Consider the following 21497-nt stretch of genomic DNA (forward strand, 5'->3'; position numbering starts at 1 on the left):
GGGGGAGGGGCAGGGCGGCTCCATTCACAGGCGGGGGGGGCCCGATCCCGCCTCCTCCCCCAGCCGGACCCACCGAGAACCTGAGACCGGGGGGTGCGGCGCCCCCTTCTCCAGACCCCCCCCCGCGGAATCCCCCCCACTCCTGCTCCGTGAGAGCCCTCCCCCTCCTCCAGAGCGGCCACAGGGGTCCCTCCTACCCCCCCCTCCAGGCCACCCCATGGGACCCCCCCCAGAATCCCCCCCACTCCTGCCCCGTGAGAGCCCTCCCCCTCCTCCAGAGCGGCCACAGGGGTCCCTCCTACCCCCCCCTCCAGGCCACCCCATGGGACCCCCCCCAGAATCCCCCCCACTCCTGCCCCGTGAGAGCCCTCCCCCTCCTCCAGAGCGGCCACAGGGGTCCCTCCTACCCCCCCCTCCAGGCCACCCCATGGGACCCCCCCCCAGAATCCCCCCCACTCCTGCCCCGTGAGAGCCCTCCCCCTCCTCCAGAGCGGCCACAGGGGTCCCTCCTACCCCCCCCCAGGCCACCCCATGGGACCCCCCCCAGAATCCCCCCCACTCCTGCCCCGTGAGAGCCCTCCCCCTCCTCCAGAGCGGCCACAGGGGTCCCTCCTACCCCCCCCCAGGCCACCCCATGGGACCCCCCCCAGAATCCCCCCCACTCCTGCCCCGTGAGAGCCCTCCCCCTCCTCCAGAGCGGCCACAGGGGTCCCTCCTACCCCCCCCCAGGCCACCCCATGGGACCCCCCCCAGAATCCCCCCCACTCCTGCCCCGTGAGAGCCCTCCCCCTCCTCCAGAGCGGCCACAGGGGTCCCTCCTACCCCCCCCTCCAGGCCACCCCATGGGACTCCCCCCAGAATCCCCCCCACTCCTGCCCCGTGAGAGCCCTCCCCCTCCTCCAGAGCGGCCACAGGGGTCCCTCCTACCCCCCCCTCCAGGCCACCCCATGGGACCCCCCCCAGAATCCCCCCCACTCCTGCCCCGTGAGAGCCCTCCCCCTCCTCCAGAGCGGCCACAGGGGTCCCTCCTACCCCCCCCTCCAGGCCACCCCATGGGACCCCCCCCAGAATCCCCCCCACTCCTGCCCCGTGAGAGCCCTCCCCCTCCTCCAGAGCGGCCACAGGGGTCCCTCCTACCCCCCCCTCCAGGCCACCCCATGGGACCCCCCCCAGAATCCCCCCCACTCCTGCCCCGTGAGAGCCCTCCCCCTCCTCCAGAGCGGCCACAGGGGTCCCTCCTACCCCCCCCCAGGCCACCCCATGGGACCCCCCCCAGAATCCCCCCCACTCCTGCCCCGTGAGAGCCCTCCCCCTCCTCCAGAGCGGCCACAGGGGTCCCTCCTACCCCCCCCTCCAGGCCACCCCATGGGACCCCCCCCAGAATCCCCCCCACTCCTGCCCCGTGAGAGCCCTCCCCCTCCTCCAGAGCGGCCACAGGGGTCCCTCCTACCCCCCCCCAGGCCACCCCATGGGACCCCCCCCAGAATCCCCCCCACTCCTGCCCCGTGAGAGCCCTCCCCCTCCTCCAGAGCGGCCACAGGGGTCCCTCCTACCCCCCCCTCCAGGCCACCCCATGGGACCCCCCCCAGAATCCCCCCCACTCCTGCCCCGTGAGAGCCCTCCCCCTCCTCCAGAGCGGCCACAGGGGTCCCTCCTACCCCCCCCTCCAGGCCACCCCATGGGACCCCCCCCAGAATCCCCCCCACTCCTGCCCCGTGAGAGCCCTCCCCCTCCTCCAGAGCGGCCACAGGGGTCCCTCCTACCCCCCCCTCCAGGCCACCCCATGGGACCCCCCCCAGAATCCTCCCCACTCCTGCCCCGTGAGAGCCCTCCCCCTCCTCCAGAGCGGCCACAGGGGTCCCTCCTACCCCCCCCCAGGCCACCCCATGGGACCCCCCCCAGAATCCCCCCCACTCCTGCCCCGTGAGAGCCCTCCCCCTCCTCCAGAGCGGCCACAGGGGTCCCTCCTACCCCCCCCAGGCCACCCCATGGGACCCCCCCCAGAATCCCAACACACGCCAGCCCCAGGCCACCCCATGGAGTCCCCCCGCCAACCCATTGCATTTCTCCAGGCCCCTTCCTCATGCTGCCCCACGGGTGCTCCGCTCACCCCTTTGCACTTCACAGCCCCCAGCTCCCCCGCGGCCCATGCAGCACAGGACCAGCCAGCCGGGCCGGGCCAGGCCCAGGGCAACTTGCCCTGGGGGGTTCCCCGTAGCGCCCCAGGCTGCGGCCCCTTCTCTCTCCCACGCTCCCTCCTGCCCCGTTACAGCCTACGGAGGCAGCAGCCCTGGACAGCGGAGCGTTGACCAGGTCTTTCCTCCCTGCTGCAAACGGGCTACCTGCCAGCGTCCCGAAACGCCCGGTTCTCCTGTCAGGACAGAGGGAGAACGGCAGTGCCCACTGCCTTCTCTAGCCCATTCATTCCCCAGGCCACCTTAATCCGCTCCCCCCTTGTCCCTTCTCTAATGGAGACAGGCCCAAGTGTTTCAGGCTCTCTGCCTGGGGGCTTTCCAGCCCCAGACCATTCGCGTTGCCTCTGCCCAAGCCCCTGGATTCCTGCTGCGTTCTGGCGGAGACGTGGGGACTAGCACTGACCACAGCATCCCAGAGGAGGCTTTTTCATCCTTGCGCATCCCACCTGTTTATTTGCTTGTTCACTGCGGCTGCACACGGAGCAGAGCTTCCACTGACCCGGCCCAAGAACAGCCAGGCCTTTTCCCTGGGTCATTACAGTTCCTTGAGAGCCCTGTACAGCGAGCGAGCAGGTTGACTTATTCCTGCCAATGTTCATTTGTCTGTCAGCTCTGACTGCCATCTGCCAGTGGGTCGCCTGGTCTCCTGGCTGGTCAGACCCCCGCAGGCTCCTCTCAGTCTTCACCATCTTTATTTAAATAATTTGGTGTCATCTGCAACAATGGCTAAATTTCTCGCTTGCTAATAAATACACTGAACACCCAGCCTCGGACCCAACCATGGGCCAAGAACTTTCCAACTCTCCAATTGTCCTCTCAGGAAGAGGGTGTGGGGAGCGAGGCAGGTGTAGAAAAGTCCGTGAGCCACCGAGGCAGCTCCATGTAGCCACAGCTTGACCGTGCTCATGGCCTCAGGCCTTCCCCACCTTTTGCCAGACTGGATAACCTAGGCGGGGGTTTCTGGCTCCAGCCCTGTCTGAGGCCCTTTGGAAGTCCCACTCCAAGACTGAGCTGCTCACAGAATTCCAGCAGCCCAGAGCCCCCAACAGTGCTTTGCAGAGGCCAGGGAGACCCTGGGGGTTCCCCTTCAACTAGTCAATATAGTCCCAGCTCTTCAGCTGGCACACTTCCCTCCCTAGCCAGAATGACACGGAAAGCCTCCTGCGTGTGTGTCAGCCGATAGGTTTGCTCCGGTTTTAGCCCACTAACAACAGGGACCTCCCAGAGCTGCTGGCATCATGGCCAGGGGCTGGAGCAGGCCTCACCTGCTCCCATGCCCTGATACGACCATTCAAGCTTTCAGAGAAAGTGGTGCAAGGACCCTCTGACCACCCCCCAGACCAGCGGGCCCAAGAGCCAGCCCCAGAGTCTCCCAGCGAACAGGGAGGTGAGTGAAGAAACCGCTGGAGAGAAAACAAAGGTTTCCCTGGCTGGAACCTATCCTTGTGCACCTTCGGTTGGGGTAGGCCAGGGGGCAGACAACTGGCATTCGGGAAGCCCAGAAGGTGCCCAGTGCTGGACTAGAGAGAGCACCCACAGGGCTGGCAGAACTCCAGCCCACCCCACTAAGGCAAGTAGCAGCTTCCCCACCCACCCGATGGGCAGCAGCTAGGTTTGGAGGGTCTCTACTCTCCAGCCCCCTACTCCCTGGCAGGGCCTGTGCAGAGAGCACCCACCCACGGGCAGTGGTGCGGGGCACTGACATGAGACAGGTGCACGGCCACCTCATCCCTCCCCTGCCCCATCAGCTAAAAGCTGTCATTCTCATGCAGAGCCCAGCAGGCAGCACCCCCAGCACAGGCCTGACCCAGCCTTGGTGCTGAGACCCCCAGAGCCTCAAATCTCAGCAGCAACTGGGCTGCTCCCGCTAAGCAGAGGGGAGCCCAGGACCCCTGCCTGGCCCCAGCTCAATCCCTCTGGGTTCTGCCCAGTTGGCACAGCCCCAGCCATGGTGTCCCTGCCCTCCCAGGAGACGGCTACTACAGCCAGAAGGAGCTCCACAAGCTAGGACTAAGGTGCTCTCCCAGCCAGGCACAGCCTGTGCCTCCCCGCAAGGGGCAAGCCTCATAGGGGGCACCTCTGCAGCTGAGTGCAGGGGCCCCAGGTGGAGCGCAGAGGCAGAGATCCAGGTCCTGCACTTCAGCCAGCCCCTGCCCCTCCATTTGCTACCGTCTTCCTGCCCACCCAGCACTGCCAGAATTGCCCTGGCACGACCTGTACAGCAGGGGAGCGTTCCTTCCCCCTTTGCCTCAGGCCCCCTCCGCTCTGCTGCATTCCCACCCCCACTGCTGCGCTGGCCTGAGGCAAAGCGAGGGGCTGCCCTTCGGGCCTCAACTTCCCATCGCACTTCGGCAGCTCCCTCCTGTGGCTGGACAGCCTCCAGCCATGGAGACTTCTAGCCGCACTCCCCCAGGGGCCAGCCCCCCACCCAGGGGAAGGGGACAGGGACACAACTAGAGCCCCCTGCTTTGGCAGCTCCCTCCTGTGGCTGGACAGCCTCCAGCCATGGAGACTTCTAGCCGCACTCCCCCAGGGGCCAGCCCCCCACCCAGGGGAAGGGGACAGGGACACAACTAGAGCCCCCTGCTTTGGCAGCTCCCGCCGCACCTGGGGACTGGCTGGAAGTGGAACAGAGATGCACTGTCCAGCAGGTCTGTATCCTCCCCACTCCCCGGAGCTACACGCCCGCCCCATGGAGACGCCCCAGGCAGTGGGGCTGGAGGCTGCAGTGCAGCTGATGGCAGGGCTGTCACGGCTTTCCAAGAATAACAGCAGGGCCCAGCTGCACCCAGAAAGGGAAGCTGGGCTGTTCCCAGGGTCACAGCACTCTCTGCTGCTCACAACTGGGCACGTGGGGGGTACCCAGACCCTGGTTTCTCCAGGCAGCAGCTCCCTGCTTGGCTTCAGGCCCTTTGGAGGCGGGGGTTATGCTAGCAGGGCTGGTCAGCCCCTGCCCTTGCCCATGCGACCAGGAGAGAGGCCGGGACCAGTGATCCTTCTAGACAGGCAGCTGTGCTTGTGTGGTCCTGGGGCGGCTGGATGGCTCTCGCCTGCAGCCAGACAAGTGCTCTAGATCTACAGCCAGATAGGCCAGAAAGGAAAGAGCGCTGCCTACAAGCAGACGGATGAGGGAGCCCTCTGGTGCCCTTGGCTGCAGCAGGGATCCAAAGAACAGGCCTAAGAGAAGGGCCCTGGCCCAGCCCTGCGCAGCACCCGCCCCTGCAGATCACCTGCCCCAGGGAGCAGGCCCGCCGGGGGCTGGGAAGGGAGAGCGCACCTTGCACAGCATAGTAGGGAAGGGAGATGGGGGAGCTGAGCACCCCAGGGAGAAGGGGGAGTCCAGGGAGCTGCTCAGGGAGGTGCAGGCAGGGACACACATGGGGGCTCTGCCTCCCCAGGGCCTGGCAAACCCCTCCAGCCCAGCCCCAGGCAGACAGAGTGAGCCTGTGCCCGGCCCCAGGCAGACAAGGCCAGGGAAGTCACTGCTAAGGCCTAGGGTCGGAGCCTCCCTGTCCCCGGCGAGGAGCGGTCTGTGCAGGCAGAGGGAGCCCAGCTGGGCAGCCAGTCTGGAGAGACAGGGCAGGCTGAGGCACTTCCCCATTAGCCATCCAGGAGCTTGAGGATGCTCTCGCGCTCCTTCAGGGTCTTCCAGGCCTGGTCCTTCTCCTTCTTGGTGGGCGTGCGCTTCTTCTGGCGTGCCGCCATGATCTTGCGGAAGGCGTCCATGACCTCATTGTCAGCCACACGCACACGTTGCCGCAGAACCTGCCTGTGTAGCTCATCCTTGGCCAGCCTGGGGAGAGAGGCAGAGCCGTCAGCTGTGGCCTAGCCTCCTGCCAGCACCTCTGGCCCCACACCCACCTGAGCAGCTCCTGCTTCTTGGCCCGGTTGTGAGCACTGAGCGCCTTGAGCTCGGCCTGCCTCTTGCGCAGCTCTGCCAGGACCTCATCCTCCGAGTCCTCGGGGGGGCGGTCCTCGGACTCCAGCAGGCCTTGGGCAATCAGCTCCTCCTTGAGCCGCCCCTCCAGGGACTTGGTGTGGGGGACGCTGCAAGGGGCAGAGAAGGGAGCTTCTGTGAGGCCCTGGCAGCACACCACCCCAGCTACTGCAGCAGCACACCTGCTAGATCAGCAAAGAGCCGGCCGGCCCTCCCTTTGTCCCCTCCCCTCCGCCCAGGAGTGGGCAGGGCTGGCCCTCACTCCAGAAAGGAGGCAGTGAGAACTAACCAGGCTCCCCACCCAGATCTCACCCACAGGCTGGCTGCTTCCGAGTCCAACTCGGCAAGAGTATGAGCCCATTCCTCTCCCTTGGCTCTGGTGCTGCCTGCCAGGCACAGGAGAGCCCAGGCTCTAGAGCACTGGATCTCAGAGGGGACAGGAGAGTTCTGCTCAGGGGCTGAACACACCAGGCTCTCTAACCCTTGAACTTCTCCCTGAGCAATTCCTCAACGCATGTAGACACGAGAAGAGAAGTTTCTTCTCTGCTCCTACTACAATTCTGTGAGGGGGTCAGCGCGCATGTGGACAAGGGGGATCCAGTAGATATGGTGTACTTAGATCATCAGAAAGCCTTTGACAAGGTCCCTCACCAAAGGCTCTTAAGCAAAGTAAGCTGTTATGGGATAAGAGGGAAGGTCCTCTCATAGATCGGTAACAGGCTAAAAAGATAGGAAACAAAGGGTAGGAATCGATGGTCAGTTTTCAGAATGGAGAGAGGTAAATAGTGGTGACCCCCAGGGGTCTGTACTGGGCCCACTGCTGTTCAACATATTCATATCCAACATATCCAACTGATCTGGAAAAGGGGTAAACAGTGAGGTGGCAAAATCTGCAGATGATACAAAACTATTCAAGATAGTTAAATCCGAAACTGACTGCAAAGAGCTACAAAAAGGATTTCTCAAAACTGGGTGACTGGGCAACAAAATGGCAGATGAAATTCCATGTGGATAAATGCAAAGTAATGCACGCTGAAAAACAATCACAACTATACAGATAAAATAATGGGGGTCTCAATTAGCTGTTACAACTCAAGAAAAATCTTGGATGAATTCAAACTGGAACAGGTACAAAGAAGGGCTACTAGGATGATCCGAGGAATGGAAAACCTGTCTTATGAAAGGTTTCAGAGTAACAGCCGTGTTAGTCTGTATTCGCAAAAAGAAAAGGAGTACTTGTGGCACCTTAGAGACTAACCAATTTATTTGAGCATAAGCTTTCATGAGCTACAGCTCACTTCATCGGATGCATACCATGGAAACTGCAGAAGACATTCTATACACAGAGACCATGAAACAATACCTCCTCCCGCCCCACTGTTCTGCTGGTAATAGCTTATCTAAAGTGATCATCAAGTTGGGCCATTTCCAGCACAAATCCATGAAATCTTATGAAAGGAGATTCAAGGAGCTTGGCTTAGCCTAACCAAAAGAAGGTTGAGGGGAGATATAATTGCTTTCTATAAATATATCAGAGGGATAAATACCAGAGAGGGAGAGGAATTATTTAAGCTCAGTACCAATGTGGACACAAGAACAAATGGATATAAACTGGTCATTTGGAAGTTTAGACTTAAAATTAGACGAAGGTTTCTAACCATCAGAGGAGTGAAATTCTGGAACAGCCTTCCAAGGGAAGCAGTGGGGGCAAAAGACCTATCTGGCTTCAAAATTAAACTCGGTAATTTTATGGAAGAGATGGTATGATGGGATAACATGATTTTGGCAATTAATTGATCTTTAACTATTCATGGTAAATAGGCCCAATGGCCTGTGATGGGATGTTAGATGAGGTGGGATCGGAGTTACTATAGAGAATTCTTTCCTGGGTATCTGCCTGGTGATTCTTGCCCACGTGCTCAGGGTTCAGCTGATTGCTATATTTGGGGTCAGGAAGGAATTTTCCTCCAGGGCAGATTGGAAGAGGCCCTGGGGGTTTTTCACCTTCCTCTGCAGCATGGGGCATGAGTCACTTGCTGGAGGATTCTCTGTGCCTTGAAGTCTTTAAACCATGATTTGAGGATTTCAATAGCTCAGACATAGGTGAGAGGTTTATTGCTGGAGTGGATGGGTGAGCTTCGGTGGCCTGCACTGTGCAGAAGGCCAGACTAGATGATCATAATGGTCCATTCTGACCTTAATATCTATGAGTCTATGAATCATTGCGGATAGTTCTCAGAAAACATCCACTTGATGTGCAGCAGCAGCCAAAAAAGCGAACAGAATGTTGGGAATGGCTAGACGACTATGCACACACTAAATAAATAAAATTAAGAAAGGGATAGATAAGACAGAAAATATTGTACTACCTCTTGTGACAGGGTCGGGCCAGAGGGCTACAGGAGAGTAACAGAAGGCAGATATATTAGCCCCAGGCTAAGTAGGTCCCTTTTCTCTGGGTAAGGTAACAGGGAAGGGTCCAGAACAATCAGGAACCTTCTGGAGACAGGTTTCAGAGTAACAGCCGTGTTAGTCTGTATTCGCAAAAAGAAAAGGAGTACTTGTGGCACCTTAGAGACTAACCAATTTATTTGAGCATGAGCTTTCGTGAGCTACAGCTCACTTCATCGGATGTATACTGTGGAAACTGCAGCAGACTTCATATACACACAGAGAATATGAAACAATACCTCCTCCCACCCCACTGTCCTGCTGGTAATAGCTTATCTAAAGTGATCATCAAGTTGGGCCATTTCCAGCACAAATCCAGGTTTTCTCACCCTCCACACACAAATTCACTCTCCTGCTGGTGATAGCCCATCCAAAGTGACAACTCTCTACACAATGTGCATGATAATCAAGTTGGGCCATTTCCTGCACAAATCCAGGTTCTCTCACCCCCTCACAAAAACCACACACACAAACTCGCTATTCTGCTGGTAATAGCTCATCCAAAGTGACCACTCTCCCTACAATGTGCATGATAATCAAGGTGGGCCATTTCCAGCACAAATCCAGGTTTTCTCACCCCCCCACCCCCATACACACACAAACTCACTCTCCTGCTGGTAATAGCTCATCCAAACTGACCACTCTCCAAGTTTAAATCCAAGTTAAACCAGAACATCTGGGGGGGGGGGGGTAGGAAAAAACAAGGGGAAATAGGCTACCTTGCATAATGACATAATGACTTCTGGAGACAATTAAGACAGGCTGATTAGAACACCTGCAGCCAATCAAGAAGCTGCTAGAATCAGTTAGGCAGGCTAATCACGGCACCTGGGTTTTAAAAAGGAGCTCACTTCTGTTTGTGGTGTGCGTGTGAGGAGCTGAGAGTGAGAACATGGACTGCTGGAGGACTGAGGAGTACAAGCATTATCAGACACCAGGAGGAAGGTCCTATGGTGAGGATACAGAAGGGGTTGGGAGGAGGCCATGGGGAAGTAGCCCAGGGAGTTGGAGCTGTCGCACAGCTGTTCCAGGAGGCACTGTAGACAGCTGCAATCCACAGGGCCCTGGGCCGGAACCCAGAGTAGAGGGCAGGCCCGGGTTCCCCCCAAATCCTCCCAACTGCTGGTCAGACACAGGAGGAGTTGACCTGGACTGTGGATTCATGAAAATGGCCAAGCTGAGGGCTGCCATGAAGCTGCAAGACTAGCAAATCCGCCAATAAGTGCAAGACTCACCAAGGTAGAGGAGGAACTTTGTCACAACTGGTGTGAGCAGTGGGATCTGGTGTGCATGAGCGTGGCGGGAGGAGGAGGGTGTTGGTGGGGGGGGGGAGGGAAGAAGGTCTATTTTTATTTTTTCTCACCACAATGGAGGTGGTGCGGACACTGATACAAGCCACGGCTGCCCAGCAGGAGGCTACTCGTGTCCAGGCAGCCGCCCAACAGGAGGCAGTGCAGCTGCAGCAAGAGACTAATCGCCTGATGGACCAGGCTGCTCAAGACCGGACTATGTTGCGGGAACTAATAAACCAGGTAAAGGCCCTTACAGAGCTGAACCACGGCCATGATGGGACGCAGATCATGCGGGCCAGCAACTGGCTGCAGAAAATTACGCGGAAGGATGATGTAGAGGCATACCTCCTGGCCTTTGAGAGAACAGCCCTGCGGGAGGCTTGGCCCTGAGAACAGTGGTCTGGCATCCTCGCTCCATTCCTGTGTGGGGAGGCCCAGAAGGTCTACTATGATTTGCCTGAAGAGGTTGCGGCTGACAACCCCCAGGTGAAAGCAGAGATCCTGGCCAGATCTGGGGTAACGACCGCAGGGCAGGCCCAGCGATATCATGAGTGGAGGTACCAGGAAAATAAAACCTCGCGGTCCCAATCATATGACCTCATCCATCTCGCATGAAAGTGGTTACAAACTGAGTCGATACTAGAGGTTCTGGTCATCGACCAGTACAGGAGAGGACTACCACCAGACCTTCGCGCCTGGGTAAGCCAGAACGAACCCTCCCCCTACGACGAGGTTGTCGCGCTGGTAGACAGGTGAAGGACGGCGAGGGAGCTGACCGAACCCATTAAGGACGAAGCACCCCGGGTTACACTACAGCACCAAGCCCTAGAGCTCGGGTGACTGGGCCACCAGGAAAGCCCAGGTGGAAAAAGAGAGGGGCTGAAGGCCACCAGAAGCCACAAAGAGTCAGAGCACTGAGGGGGAAGAGGATCGTGATGTTAGACTGCCCAAACCAAGAGACCAGGGAACTCCTAGGATTCCATAGAGACGTTATGCCTGTGGGGAGTGGGGACACATAGCTGCAGTGTCCCAATGCCAAGGAGCCTATGCAGTGTAACCTGGGGAACTGGGCAGACCCATGCTCCCTAATCCACCTTGTGGGGGTCTCACTAACCCCACATATGTACACTAGACCAGTGAAGCTAAATGGGGTAGAGACCACAGCACTGGCTGATTCAGGGAGTGCTATCACGCTTGTCTCAGGGAAGCTCGAGAAGCACAGTCCGCTGCTGTGGGCTAAGCGTACGGGGATAACATGCATCCATGGGACAGTTGGTTATTACCCCACCATCCCAGTAAAAAATAGAGATTCAGGGGAACACTACTGAGGTAGCAGCAGGTGTAGTCCCAAAATTCCCATACCCGGTGCTCATAGGGAGGGACTTCCCAGGGTTTGGAGACTTACTCCCGGTAGGGGAATTGGAGAAAGGGGGAAGCCCTGAAAGTAGTGAGGCATCCACAGTAGACTGTCAGCCCCCAACCTTCTCTGAAATATCCCCAGATTTGTTCTCCACTACCAGACAGCGTAGAAAGACAAAAAGGGAAAGAAGGGAAGCTAAGGCCTTGGGAACCCGAATACCGGCCCAAAGCCAGAGGGTCGCTCTCGTAGGTAGGCGGACCCGAAAGACGCCAGCTGAAAAGGAGGCCACCCAGGAGGGAGAAGCACCCGAATCTGACCCACACCCTAATGCCTCTGAATCAGTAGAGGCAACAGAGACTGGCCCCCTAGCTCTCGGGCAGATTAGCCCCGGGAGAGGAAATTTTGGACGGGACCAGGCTGAAGACCCAAGGTACAACAACATTAGGAAGGAGGTGACCGAAACAGATGGGGTCCCCATGGAAGGGAAAACCCAGGGACCAGGACCCTACTTCATAATGAAGAAGAATCTCTTATACCGAGTTTGCACCAGTACAGGGCAGAAGGTACAGCAGATCTTAGTACCTCAAAAACACCAGAATACTGTATTAAGTCTGGCCAATAGTCATCTTTTTGGGAGGCATTTGGGGGTAGAGAAGATCTTGGGACGGGTCCTGCGACGATTCTTCTGGCCCGGAGTACATGAAGTGCGGAGGTACTGTGCGTCCTGCCCAGAGTGTCAGCTGCACAGTCCCGATTCCCCACTTGAGGGCACCTTTAGTACCCCTTTGCATCATAGAGTGCCCCTTCAAATGAACAGCCATGGACCTAGTGGGACCCCTGGAGAAGACAGCCTGGGGCCACCAATATATACTTGTCATTCTGGATTATGCTACTCGCTACCCAGAAGCCGTCCCCCTGCGGAACACGGCCTCTAAAACGATAGCTAAAGAGTTGGTGGGGATCTTTGCCTGAGTGGGGCTACCAAAGGAGATATTAACAGACCAAGGTACCCCATTTATGTCTAAGCTAATGAAGGACCCGTGTATGCTGCTCCATATACATACCCTGAGAACTTCAGTCTATCATCCGCAGACCGATGGGCTGGTAGAAAGTGGTAAATTGGGACAGGAAGGATTGGGACACCCTACTACCCTACCTATGTTAGCAATCCGGGAGGTACCTCAGGCCTCAACTGGGTTTTCCCCCCTTTGAATTATTATACGGACGCCACCCCCGTGGCATACTAGATATTGCAAAAGAAATCTGGGAAGAGGAACCCAGTGAGGGGAGGAATATAATTGACCATCCGTTGCAGATGCGAGAACGGATAGCCCGGGTCACCCCTATTGTACGGGAACATTTGGAAAAGGGGCAGGAGGCCCAGCGAACCCATTACAATTGCCAGGCAAAAGTCCGACCGTTCCAACCAGGGGATTGGGTGATGGCACCCAAAGCAGAAAGCAAGCTTTTGGACCAATGGCAGGGGCCCTATGAGGTGGTTGAACCTGTGGGGGAAGTAACCTACAAGGTGCTGCAGCCAGGACACCAGAAACAAGAACAAATTTATCCCAGTAACCTCTTAAAGCCTTGGCACCAACGAGAAGGTGTGTAGTGGCCCAAGAGACCCTGATCCAGGGAAATAGTATGCAGAAGCAGATCAGGATATCCACTGATCTGACACCAAACCAGAAGAAGGAGGTATCGGTTGATCAACCGATACCAGGACATGTTTTCAACCAAACCAGGCCGGACCACTGAAGCATATCACCATATTATCACAGACCCTGGGGCAAAGGTAACTTTAAGGCCCTGCCGGGTCCCAGCAGCAAAAAGGGAGGAGATCAAGTCAGAGGTAAAAAGGATGTTGGAGCTGGGAGTCATCGAAGAGTCCCACAGTCAATGGTCAAGCCTGACTGTGTTGGTGCTCAAACCCGATGGCACCACTAGGTTTTGTAATGACTTTCGCTGGCTGAATGAGATATCCAAATTCGATGCATACCCCATACCTCGTATCAACGAGTTAGTTGACCACCTGGGCAATGCCTGATTTTTGACCACCCTTGATTTAACAAACGGATCCTGGCAGATTCCCCTTGCCAAAGATGCGAAAGAAAAGATGGCACTCTCTACCCCCAGAGGATCTGTTTCAATATACTGTTCTTCCTTTTAGACTACATGGGGCACCTGCCACCTTCCAGCGTCTTATGGACAAGCTCCTACGGCCCCATACCAGTTATGCAGCGGCATACCTGGATGATGTGATTATTCACACCCCCGACTGGGAAACCCACTTAGGAAAGGTGGAAGCAGTTTTGGACACACTAAGACAGGCTGGCCTCACAGCCAACCCAGCCAAGTGTGCTATAGGGCTAGCCGAGGCTGAATTCCTTGGCTACATTGTAGGAAGGGGCATGGTCAAGCCCAACTAAAACTAGAGGCTATCCAAAATTGGCCCCAGCCGAATCGGAAAAAGCAAGTCTGGGCATTCCTGGGTGTGGTGGGGTACTACCGACGATTTATTCCCCATTTTGCTACCAGAGCAAGTCCCCTGACAGACCTGATAAAAGCCTGGGGTCCAGACATGGTGAAGTGGACAGATGCCGCAGAGAGAGCATTCATGGATCTACAGATAGCCCTCTGTAGTAACCCTGTGCTTATAGCCCCAGACTTCAACAAAGAATTCCATTTTACAAACAGATGCATCTGAAGTAGGACTGGGAGCTGTCCCATCACAGATGGTCGGAGATGAAGAACACCCAATCCTCTACCTCAGCAGGAAACTCCTGCAGAGAGAGCAGAAGTATGCCAAGCTTGAAAGAGTGCCTAGCTGTGAAATGGGCCATGGAAACACTATGTTATTACCTTCTGGGACAACGGTTTACCCTTGTGACTGACCATGCACCCCTCCAGTGGATGCAGCGAAATAAAGAGAAGAACACAAGGTTGACCAGATGGTTCCTGTCCCTACAACCTTTCCAATTCACCATACACCATCAGGCTGGAAGCCACCATGGCAATACAGATGGCTTGTCACGAGTACACTGCCTGACGTCCCAAGTTGCCCAACCCCATAGTGTTGGGCAGAGGGGGGGATATGTGACAGGGTCGGGCCAGATGGCTACAGGAGAGTAATAGAAGGCAGATATATTAGCCCCAGGCTAAGTAGGTCCCTTTTCCCTGGGTAACGTAACAGGGAAGGTTCCAGAACAATTAAGACAGGCTGATTAGAACACCTGCAGCCAATTAAGGCAGGCTAATCACGGCACCTGGGTTTTAAAAGGGAGCTCACTTCTGTTTGTGGTGTGCGTGTGAGGAACTGAGAGTGAGAATGTGGACTATTGGAGGACTGAGGTGTACAAGCATTATCAGACACCAGGAGGAAGGTCCTATGGTGAGGATAAAGAAGGTGTTGGGAGGAGGCCATGGGGAAGTAGCCCAGAGAGTTGGAGCTGTCGCACAGCTGTTCCAGGAGGCACTCTAGACAGCTGCATTCCACAGGGCCCTGGGCCGGAACCCGGAGTAGAGGACGGGCCCGGGTTCCCCCCAAACCTCCCAACTGCTGGTCAGACACAGGAGGAGTTGACCTGGACTGTGGGTTCAGAAAAACGGCCAAGCTGAGGGCTGCTGTGAAGCTCCAGGCAAGCAAATCTGCCAATAAGCGCAAGACGCACCAAGGTAGAGCAGGAACTTTGTCACACTCTATATAAATCCATGATACGCCCATATCTTGAATACTGCCTGTAGATGTGGTCGCCCCATCTCAAAAAAGCTATATTGGAATTGGAAAATGTTCAGAAAAGGGTAACAAAAATTATTAGGGGTATGGAACAGCTACCATATGACCAGAGATTAATAAGACGGGGGACTTTTCAGCTTGGAAAAGAGACGACTAAGGGGGGATATGATTGAGGTCTATAAAATCATGACTGGTGTGGAGAAAGTAGATAAAGTGTTATTTACTTCTTGTCATAACACAAGAACTAGGGGTCACCCAATGAAGTTAATAGGCAGCAGGTTTAAAACACACAAAAGGAAGTATTTCTTCACACAACGCACAGTCAACCTGTGGAACCCTTTGCCAGAGGATGTTGTGAAGGCCAAGACTATAACAGGGTTCAAAAAAGATCTAGATAAGTTCATGGAGAATGGATCCATCAATGGCTATTAGCCAGGAAGGGCAGGGATGGTGTCCCTAGGCTCTGTTTGCTAGAAGCTGGGAATGGGCAAGGGGATGAATCACTTGACTGTTACCTGTTCTGTACATTCCCTCTGGGGCACCTGGCAGTGGCCATGGTCAGCAGACAGGATACGGGGCTAGATGGACCTTTGGTCTGACCCAATCTGGCCATTCTTATGTTCTTCCCTTACAGCCCCGGCACACCCACCCCAGGCCTGGGGGGCACCTCAGCACATTCAGACCAGGTTCTGGAGCAGTTTCCCAGGCAGACAAGAGCCTCTTGGCCAGGCCACCAGCCCACCAGGCTGGCTGCATAGGGCTGCTCACCTGAAGGGTTTGTTCTGGCTGCGGGGTGAAGTACCGGCACCGTCAGCTCCCGAGTCTTTGCCCGCCAGCTCTGGGATTGGGGAGTCCTCAATGGGCGAGATGATGTTCTCCTAGCAGCAGAGAAGGAGAGAAAGATGAGTTTCAAGCTGCTGGGACCCACGCCCCACGGGGTACGGCAGCCAGGGTCGCCCCGGAGCCTCACTCACCTCTACAAGTGCCTGCAGGAGGCGCTGCGTCAAGGGCCCAAACGGGCAGCCGTCCTCGGGCTGCTCCTGCTGGGACTCTGACTTCTTCAGCAGTGCATCCACATCTGCAAGAAGGAAGCGGTGAGCAGAGCGGCGGCTGCAGCAGAACAGGGCCTAACAGCCTCCACTCTGGGACTCCCCAGCTGCCCAGGGTGAGGCTGGCATGTCCCCCACCGCCCTGCACCAGGGCCGGGGACTCTCCAGCCACATGGGTGAGGCTGGCACATACCCCTACCCCTACCCCCACACCAGTCCGTCAGGGCTGGGCGTGCCTGAACCACAGCCCCCCCTCCCCCCGGCATGGACGAACCCCCTCTGCCTCCCACCCCCCGGTGCTGGGTGTGGACGAACCCCCCCACCCCCTCCCACACCCCCCCCCATCGGTGCTAGTGGGGACAAACCCCCTGCCCCCCTCGGTGCTGGGCGTGGACAAACCCTCCAGTTCCACTCTCCCCCCTAGTGCTGGGCGTGGACGACCCCCCCCCCCCCCCAGTACATGTCGCTCAGTCCCTCCATGGAGGTGCTGCCTGGGGAAGGGGAGCAGAGGCACCTTTTGTGTCCAGCTCCGTTAGTGGTCCCAGGATGCCTTTCTTCTTGTCAGCAGCCGCTGCTGCCCGGGTGCCATCCTTCTGCTCTTCCAGCAGGTCCTCCTGGGCCCAGCGCACAGAGTAATGCTTCCCCAGAGGTGGGATCTACAACAGCAGGACAGCGAGAGCAGGAGCTCAGGGAGCTGGGTTCAGAGCCCCTGCAGCCCCTCTCCCACCAGAGACGTGGCAGAGCATGGCCTTATGCTGCCCTCTGCACCCCACACTGACGAGCAGTGCCGAGCAACTCACAGTGCCAGCTGGCTGTGGTCAAGCCCTGCTGGAAGTCTCTGCAGAGAGCAGATGCATGTCCTGTAAGGGCCACTCCTTGGGCACATGCCAAGAGCTTCAGAATTCCTGCCTGAGGAAGGGCACAGCATGGCAGTCCCAGCTCCTGCCCTGCCAAGGCTGGGGGGAGTGGGCTGGGTTAGAGGCTCTCCTCCCCCTTTACCGTGTGACACACCCGCACTGACAGACAGCTGCAAGGGATTCTGCCAGAGCACTTGCACACAAGAAAGAAGAGCTTCCCCTTGATCTCAGCCCTGGGAAGCTCAGGTATGATGGATCCTGGTCAGATGCAAAGCACGCGTGGGCAGTGTCCCTCACAGCTCGGGTCTCGCCCCAGCACAGCACGCACTGAGGTTACCGGCTTGACCAGCACAAGAAGAGCCAGGTGCCAGCTGCCGCCTACGCTACACAAGGAGCGTCGTGGACTCCATTTGTCACTCCTGCATGCATACATGGGGCAGAGAGGCAGCTGGGCCGGTGCTCGGGCGCTCTCGCTGTGTGAGCTGGGAGGGCAGCGGGTGAGTACTGGCCAGGGTCCTGGCCCCCTGGACTTCTGCTTCTCACTAAGGTCTGGATTTTCATACTCCTCTCTGCAGCCCTGTACCACCCCTGACTCTGAACAGCCATTGGGTAGTGTCCCACGCATCTCCTGCCTGAAGCAGTGGGACCAGTGAGTGTGTCTGTTTGCATGAAAGGGGGGGAATTGTTCGGCGTTTGGGACAGGCACTCTTTGAACACTGTTAAAGCAGGTATTTTGGCCCAGAAATTCTGCTTTGCCACCGATTTGGAAATGGTCAGTATATTTCAGACTCCATTTTCCCTGGAGTGGACACAAACTGCGTCTCCAGGTGCCACGGCTTTCGTTGCATTAAGCGGCAGCAGATTAAGAGGCATTTGCACTGATTGCTGTAACGCTGCAGTTTAACACTAAACCCCTCCAGAGGCTAGCACATTTCCGTCTCCCTGATTCAGTTGTCCACCATGGTGCTGCACACGAGTCCTGGGTGACCTCAAGCCTACCCAGAGCTGTGCTGAGCACTCAGAGATGCTGCACATTTCTGTCACCGCTTAGAGAGAAACCCCTGGTCTGGGACCTTCTTGCTGGTGGTGGTATCTGAGCTTGCCCAAGGCAGGGGTAAGGCTGTGCATGCAGCTTTCCCCTAGGCTCTCCTGATGTGGGGCTTGGCCGTGCCATTTTGAGGTGACTTTCTGCATTCCGGCCCCACGTCCAGCCTTGAGGGCAGCACAACAGGGCTGAGCTGCAGTGACAATATCCTAATATACCAAATGTACTGCTCTCCTCTCCCTTCCACAATGCCCACTGCTCCAGCCAGGTTCTCGTTCCGCGCTGCCCAGTGGGGGATCTGAGCACTCATGGACTAACTGTCCCTGCCCTCCCTCCCCGCTGGGGTTTCTCACTGAAAACAACCTGCTGGGCCAGGGCCTGGCACAGCACAGGAAGGAGGTTTGGGCATGGCCTGCAGCATGCAGAGATCTGGGTTCGTTCAGATCCTGCAGCCGCAAGTGCCACAGTGCGGGGCCGGCCTGCGAGGAGGCTGCTGTCTCCTGCCCCTTGCAGCAGGCAGTTTGATTGTGTCTGAAAAGCAGAGGGAGGCCCAAGTGCAGGAGCAGGGGACGAGCTTTCAGATACCCAAGGCCTGGGCCACTTAGTGCCCTGGAAATGAAACCGAAATGGTTGCTGTATTCCATGGAGAGCCCAGCGCCGCTCTGCTGCCCTAGAACGGGGGCAAAGCAGCACGGGCCTTTCGGAGAATACAGCCTCCAGCTCAGCTTGGTCCCACCCAGCCTGCATTGCCCGAGCACAGACAAGAGGCCCCATGGCCCTGCCCAGATCCAGAGGGGAAGGAACGGCCCACAAACACAGGCCTTTGCTGCGAGCCTCGCCCCAGTGGAGTCGACAACCACCGCAAGGTACAGGACTGAAGGGTCCAGACAGCAGGAGGATAGCGTGGGGCTTGGAGGGTGGCTGCGCCGAGGTCTTTACCTTGTAGTGCTCAGCCTCATCCTCCGGGGGTTTGAGCAGCTCCTCCAGGGTTCGCACCTCCTCACTGGTGAGGTCAGCACAGTAGGGCTCCACCGAAGCCCAGAACCTGCAGGGCAGAGCAAAGCAGGCACTCAGAGAGCAGGGGGCAGGTGGCCACCCCAAGTCGGGCACAGAGCCACTGACTTGAGCTGTGGCTGCTCCTCTACCGAGGAGATGGATTCTGTGCCCTAGGATGGCTCAGTGCCAGACCAGACTTCACTCTCATGCCATCCAAGCTCCAATTCAGCTTCGCAGCTGGTGGCTTTGACCAGGAGCAACAGGGAAATGAGTTTGTTTTCCTTGGGAACCCCCCAGTGTCCCTTTGCTCACTGTGCCCAGCTGTCTCCACCCCCATTCTCTCAGTGTCGCTTCGCACAGATACCCCATACCTGTTTGGGGCATCATTTTTGGGGATCCGAGGCATGTCAACTGGGTCGTCTGGAAACTCATATTCTTGGATCTTGGGCTGAAGGTTCTTGGATTTGGGCCGCCCAGGGCCGGGCCCTGTGCCATGGCCACCCTTCCCCTCTAGTTTCTGCTTCTTAGGCTTTCCGTGTTTAACTGGGGTGCCCAGTTCGTGCTCTTTGCCCAGCTTCAGGAACCGCCTGTCCCCCTTCTTGTCCTGCCAGTCTGTCAAAATCTGAAAGAGAATGGCACTGTGTCACACCAGACAGACAGCTGGCTGCGCCCAGAACCAGGAGCGGAAAGGGAAGGGTCTAGTTCCATCCAGGACTCCTGCCCTCAGTGAGCCGTGCCTGCCCTTTAAGGGTCCCCCCCATCCCCTTTCCCCTCAAGCTCTGTTCTCCCTCGCAGCTGGCATCCCTCTGCAGCTCACAGGGAGCACAACCCACAGAGAGAGAAGGAAGGGGAAACAGGCTGGGCAGACTTGCAAGACTGGCAGCAAGCAGGGCTCTGTTGTGGCATTGTCTGCCATGGGAGGGAGGAACCAGTACTGGGGAGATGGCACACTGGACAAAACAGGGGCTAGCCCCTGTATGAAGCAATTCCAGGCACAGAGAAAACAAGTTAACAGGCCTCCCGGTCAGAGCCAACCCACAGAGCAACAAGCAGTGACCCAGCTGCAGCCGTTACCACAAGGCAAAGGTTCTTGGCCTTTTAGGCCAGAGGGGGCTATGAAATCATGCAGTCTGACCTCCTGTATAGCACAAGGCCCTGGCCATTAACCATCGCTCAGCCACCCCAATAACTTGTGACATTACTTGGGACTCTGTTATGGTGTTCACTCTGAAGAGTAATGACAACTCATCAAACCCCAACATGTTAACCATTCCACAGCTGGCTTGTTTGAAGCCCACAGGATCTACCCCCTGCTGCTGGGTCAGCACTGCCCCTAAGCGGCTCTTGGCATGGGCACCATGGATTGGCAGACCCCAAATGGGCTGTGCGTGAAGTGGGGGGAGCTTTGCAGATATGGGGTACCTCTTCCATCTGCCATAGAAGGGACTTCCCTCCTGAGCCCAAATGGTCCCTGGCAAAGGGCCGCGAAGCCAAGACCGATGGACTCCAGCTGCAGCTGTACTGGGTGGCCTGGCATCCCCATGCCCATCACCCTGGTACCCCAGGCCGCCCCGAGGAACTAGGGAGCCTGACCTGCGTCTCTGCCTCCAGCACCCGCAGCCTGCGGCTGGCTGAGGACAGCAGCGTCTCCAGTTCCAGCTGTAGCGTGTCGAGCTCCTCGATGCCGATGCCATCGTCCTCAGAGCGGGCCAGCACGGCCGTGTAACGCGGGCAAACCTTCAGGTGATCCACCGACTTGAAGTCATGGAACTGCAGTGGGCAGTCCTTGAGCTCGCTCATCGCCCAGCCGCGAGCGCGCCAGGCGCTGGGGTTTGGGGGCGCCGGGCTAGGGGGGAGCACCAGGGTATGGGGGCCAGGGGGCGCTGGCCTATGGGAGTGCCTGGAAGTGGAGGCACCAGGATATGGGGGCCCAGGGGGTGCCAGGGTATGGGGGGGGCACCGGGCAATGGGGGGCCGGGACGCAGAGGCACCAGGCTATGGGGGCCGGGCTGGGGGGGGCCGCTGGGCTGGGGGAGCACTGGGATATGGGGGGCCGGGACGCAGAGGCACAAGGATATGGGGGCCTGGGGGGGCTGCGCTGGGGGGGCACTGGGATATGGGGGTCTGGGCTGGGGGGGTCGGGACGCGGAGGCACCAGGGTTTGGGGGCCTGGGGGGCACTGGGATACAGGGGGCCGAGGGGGGCGAGGCTGGGGGGGCGCTGGGATATGGGGGGCCGGGACACAGAGGTACCAGGGTTTGGGGGTCCGGGGGGGCGGCGGGCTGGGGGGCCGCTGGGATATGGGGGGGCCGGGCTGGGCCGGGGGGGCGCTTCCGGGGGGCTGGGCCCAACTGCGGAGGCCTCAGGCCGCGGCCCGCGATCGCGGGTCCACGGAGACGGCGCCGCTCGGCGAGGCGGCCGCTACCACTGCGACGCCGGGGGAGGGGGGTTCCCACAGCACTTCCGGCGGCGCAACGATCCTCTCGGCCCTTCCGGCCGCCGTAGCCCAGGGCAGCCATACTCGATCCCCATTGGCTGGGCGCCACCCAGAGGCCCCGCCCCGCTGGCTGAACAAGCTC

At 58.0% G+C, this 21497-nt stretch overlaps 1 protein-coding gene across 2 annotated transcripts; it reads right to left on the reverse strand.

Annotated features, from left to right (window-relative positions):
• Window positions 1–2870: 2870 nt before the first annotated feature.
• TADA3 (transcriptional adaptor 3) lies at window positions 2871–20893 on the reverse strand. Of its 2 annotated transcripts, XM_084634183.1 has the most exons (8): window positions 20512–20889; window positions 19290–19540; window positions 18862–18967; window positions 16535–16676; window positions 15946–16049; window positions 15740–15849; window positions 6057–6242; window positions 2871–5988 (listed from the first exon to the last, which is right to left on the reverse strand). In XM_084634183.1, the coding sequence occupies exons 1-8, from the start codon at window positions 20716–20718 to the stop codon at window positions 5796–5798; spliced, it is 1299 nt and encodes a 432-aa protein (XP_084490309.1). In that variant the 5' UTR covers window positions 20719–20889; the 3' UTR covers window positions 2871–5795. The 2 variants fall into 2 exon arrangements, with proteins under 2 accessions (XP_084490309.1, XP_084490308.1); XM_084634182.1 differs by lacking the exon at window positions 6057–6242 and having other exon boundaries at window positions 20512–20893.
• Window positions 20894–21497: the final 604 nt, after the last annotated feature.

Source organism: Lepidochelys olivacea (genome assembly GCF_965140295.1).
Source record: "Lepidochelys olivacea isolate rLepOli2 genome assembly, chromosome: 7".
NCBI lineage: Eukaryota > Metazoa > Chordata > Testudines > Cheloniidae > Lepidochelys > Lepidochelys olivacea.

Coding starts and splice junctions, on each gene's coding strand:
- TADA3 (XM_084634183.1), bottom strand. CDS start 20,718: ATGAGCGAGCTCAAGGACTGCCCACTGCAGTTCCATGACTTCAAGTCG. Junction 19,541..20,511: donor TGCTGGAGGCAGAGACGCAG/GTCAGGCTCCCT, acceptor ATTCTCTTTCAG/ATTTTGACAGACTGGCAGGA. Junction 6,243..15,739: donor AGCCAGAACAAACCCTTCAG/GTGAGCAGCCCT, acceptor TGCCCCTTGCAG/CGTCCCCCACACCAAGTCCC.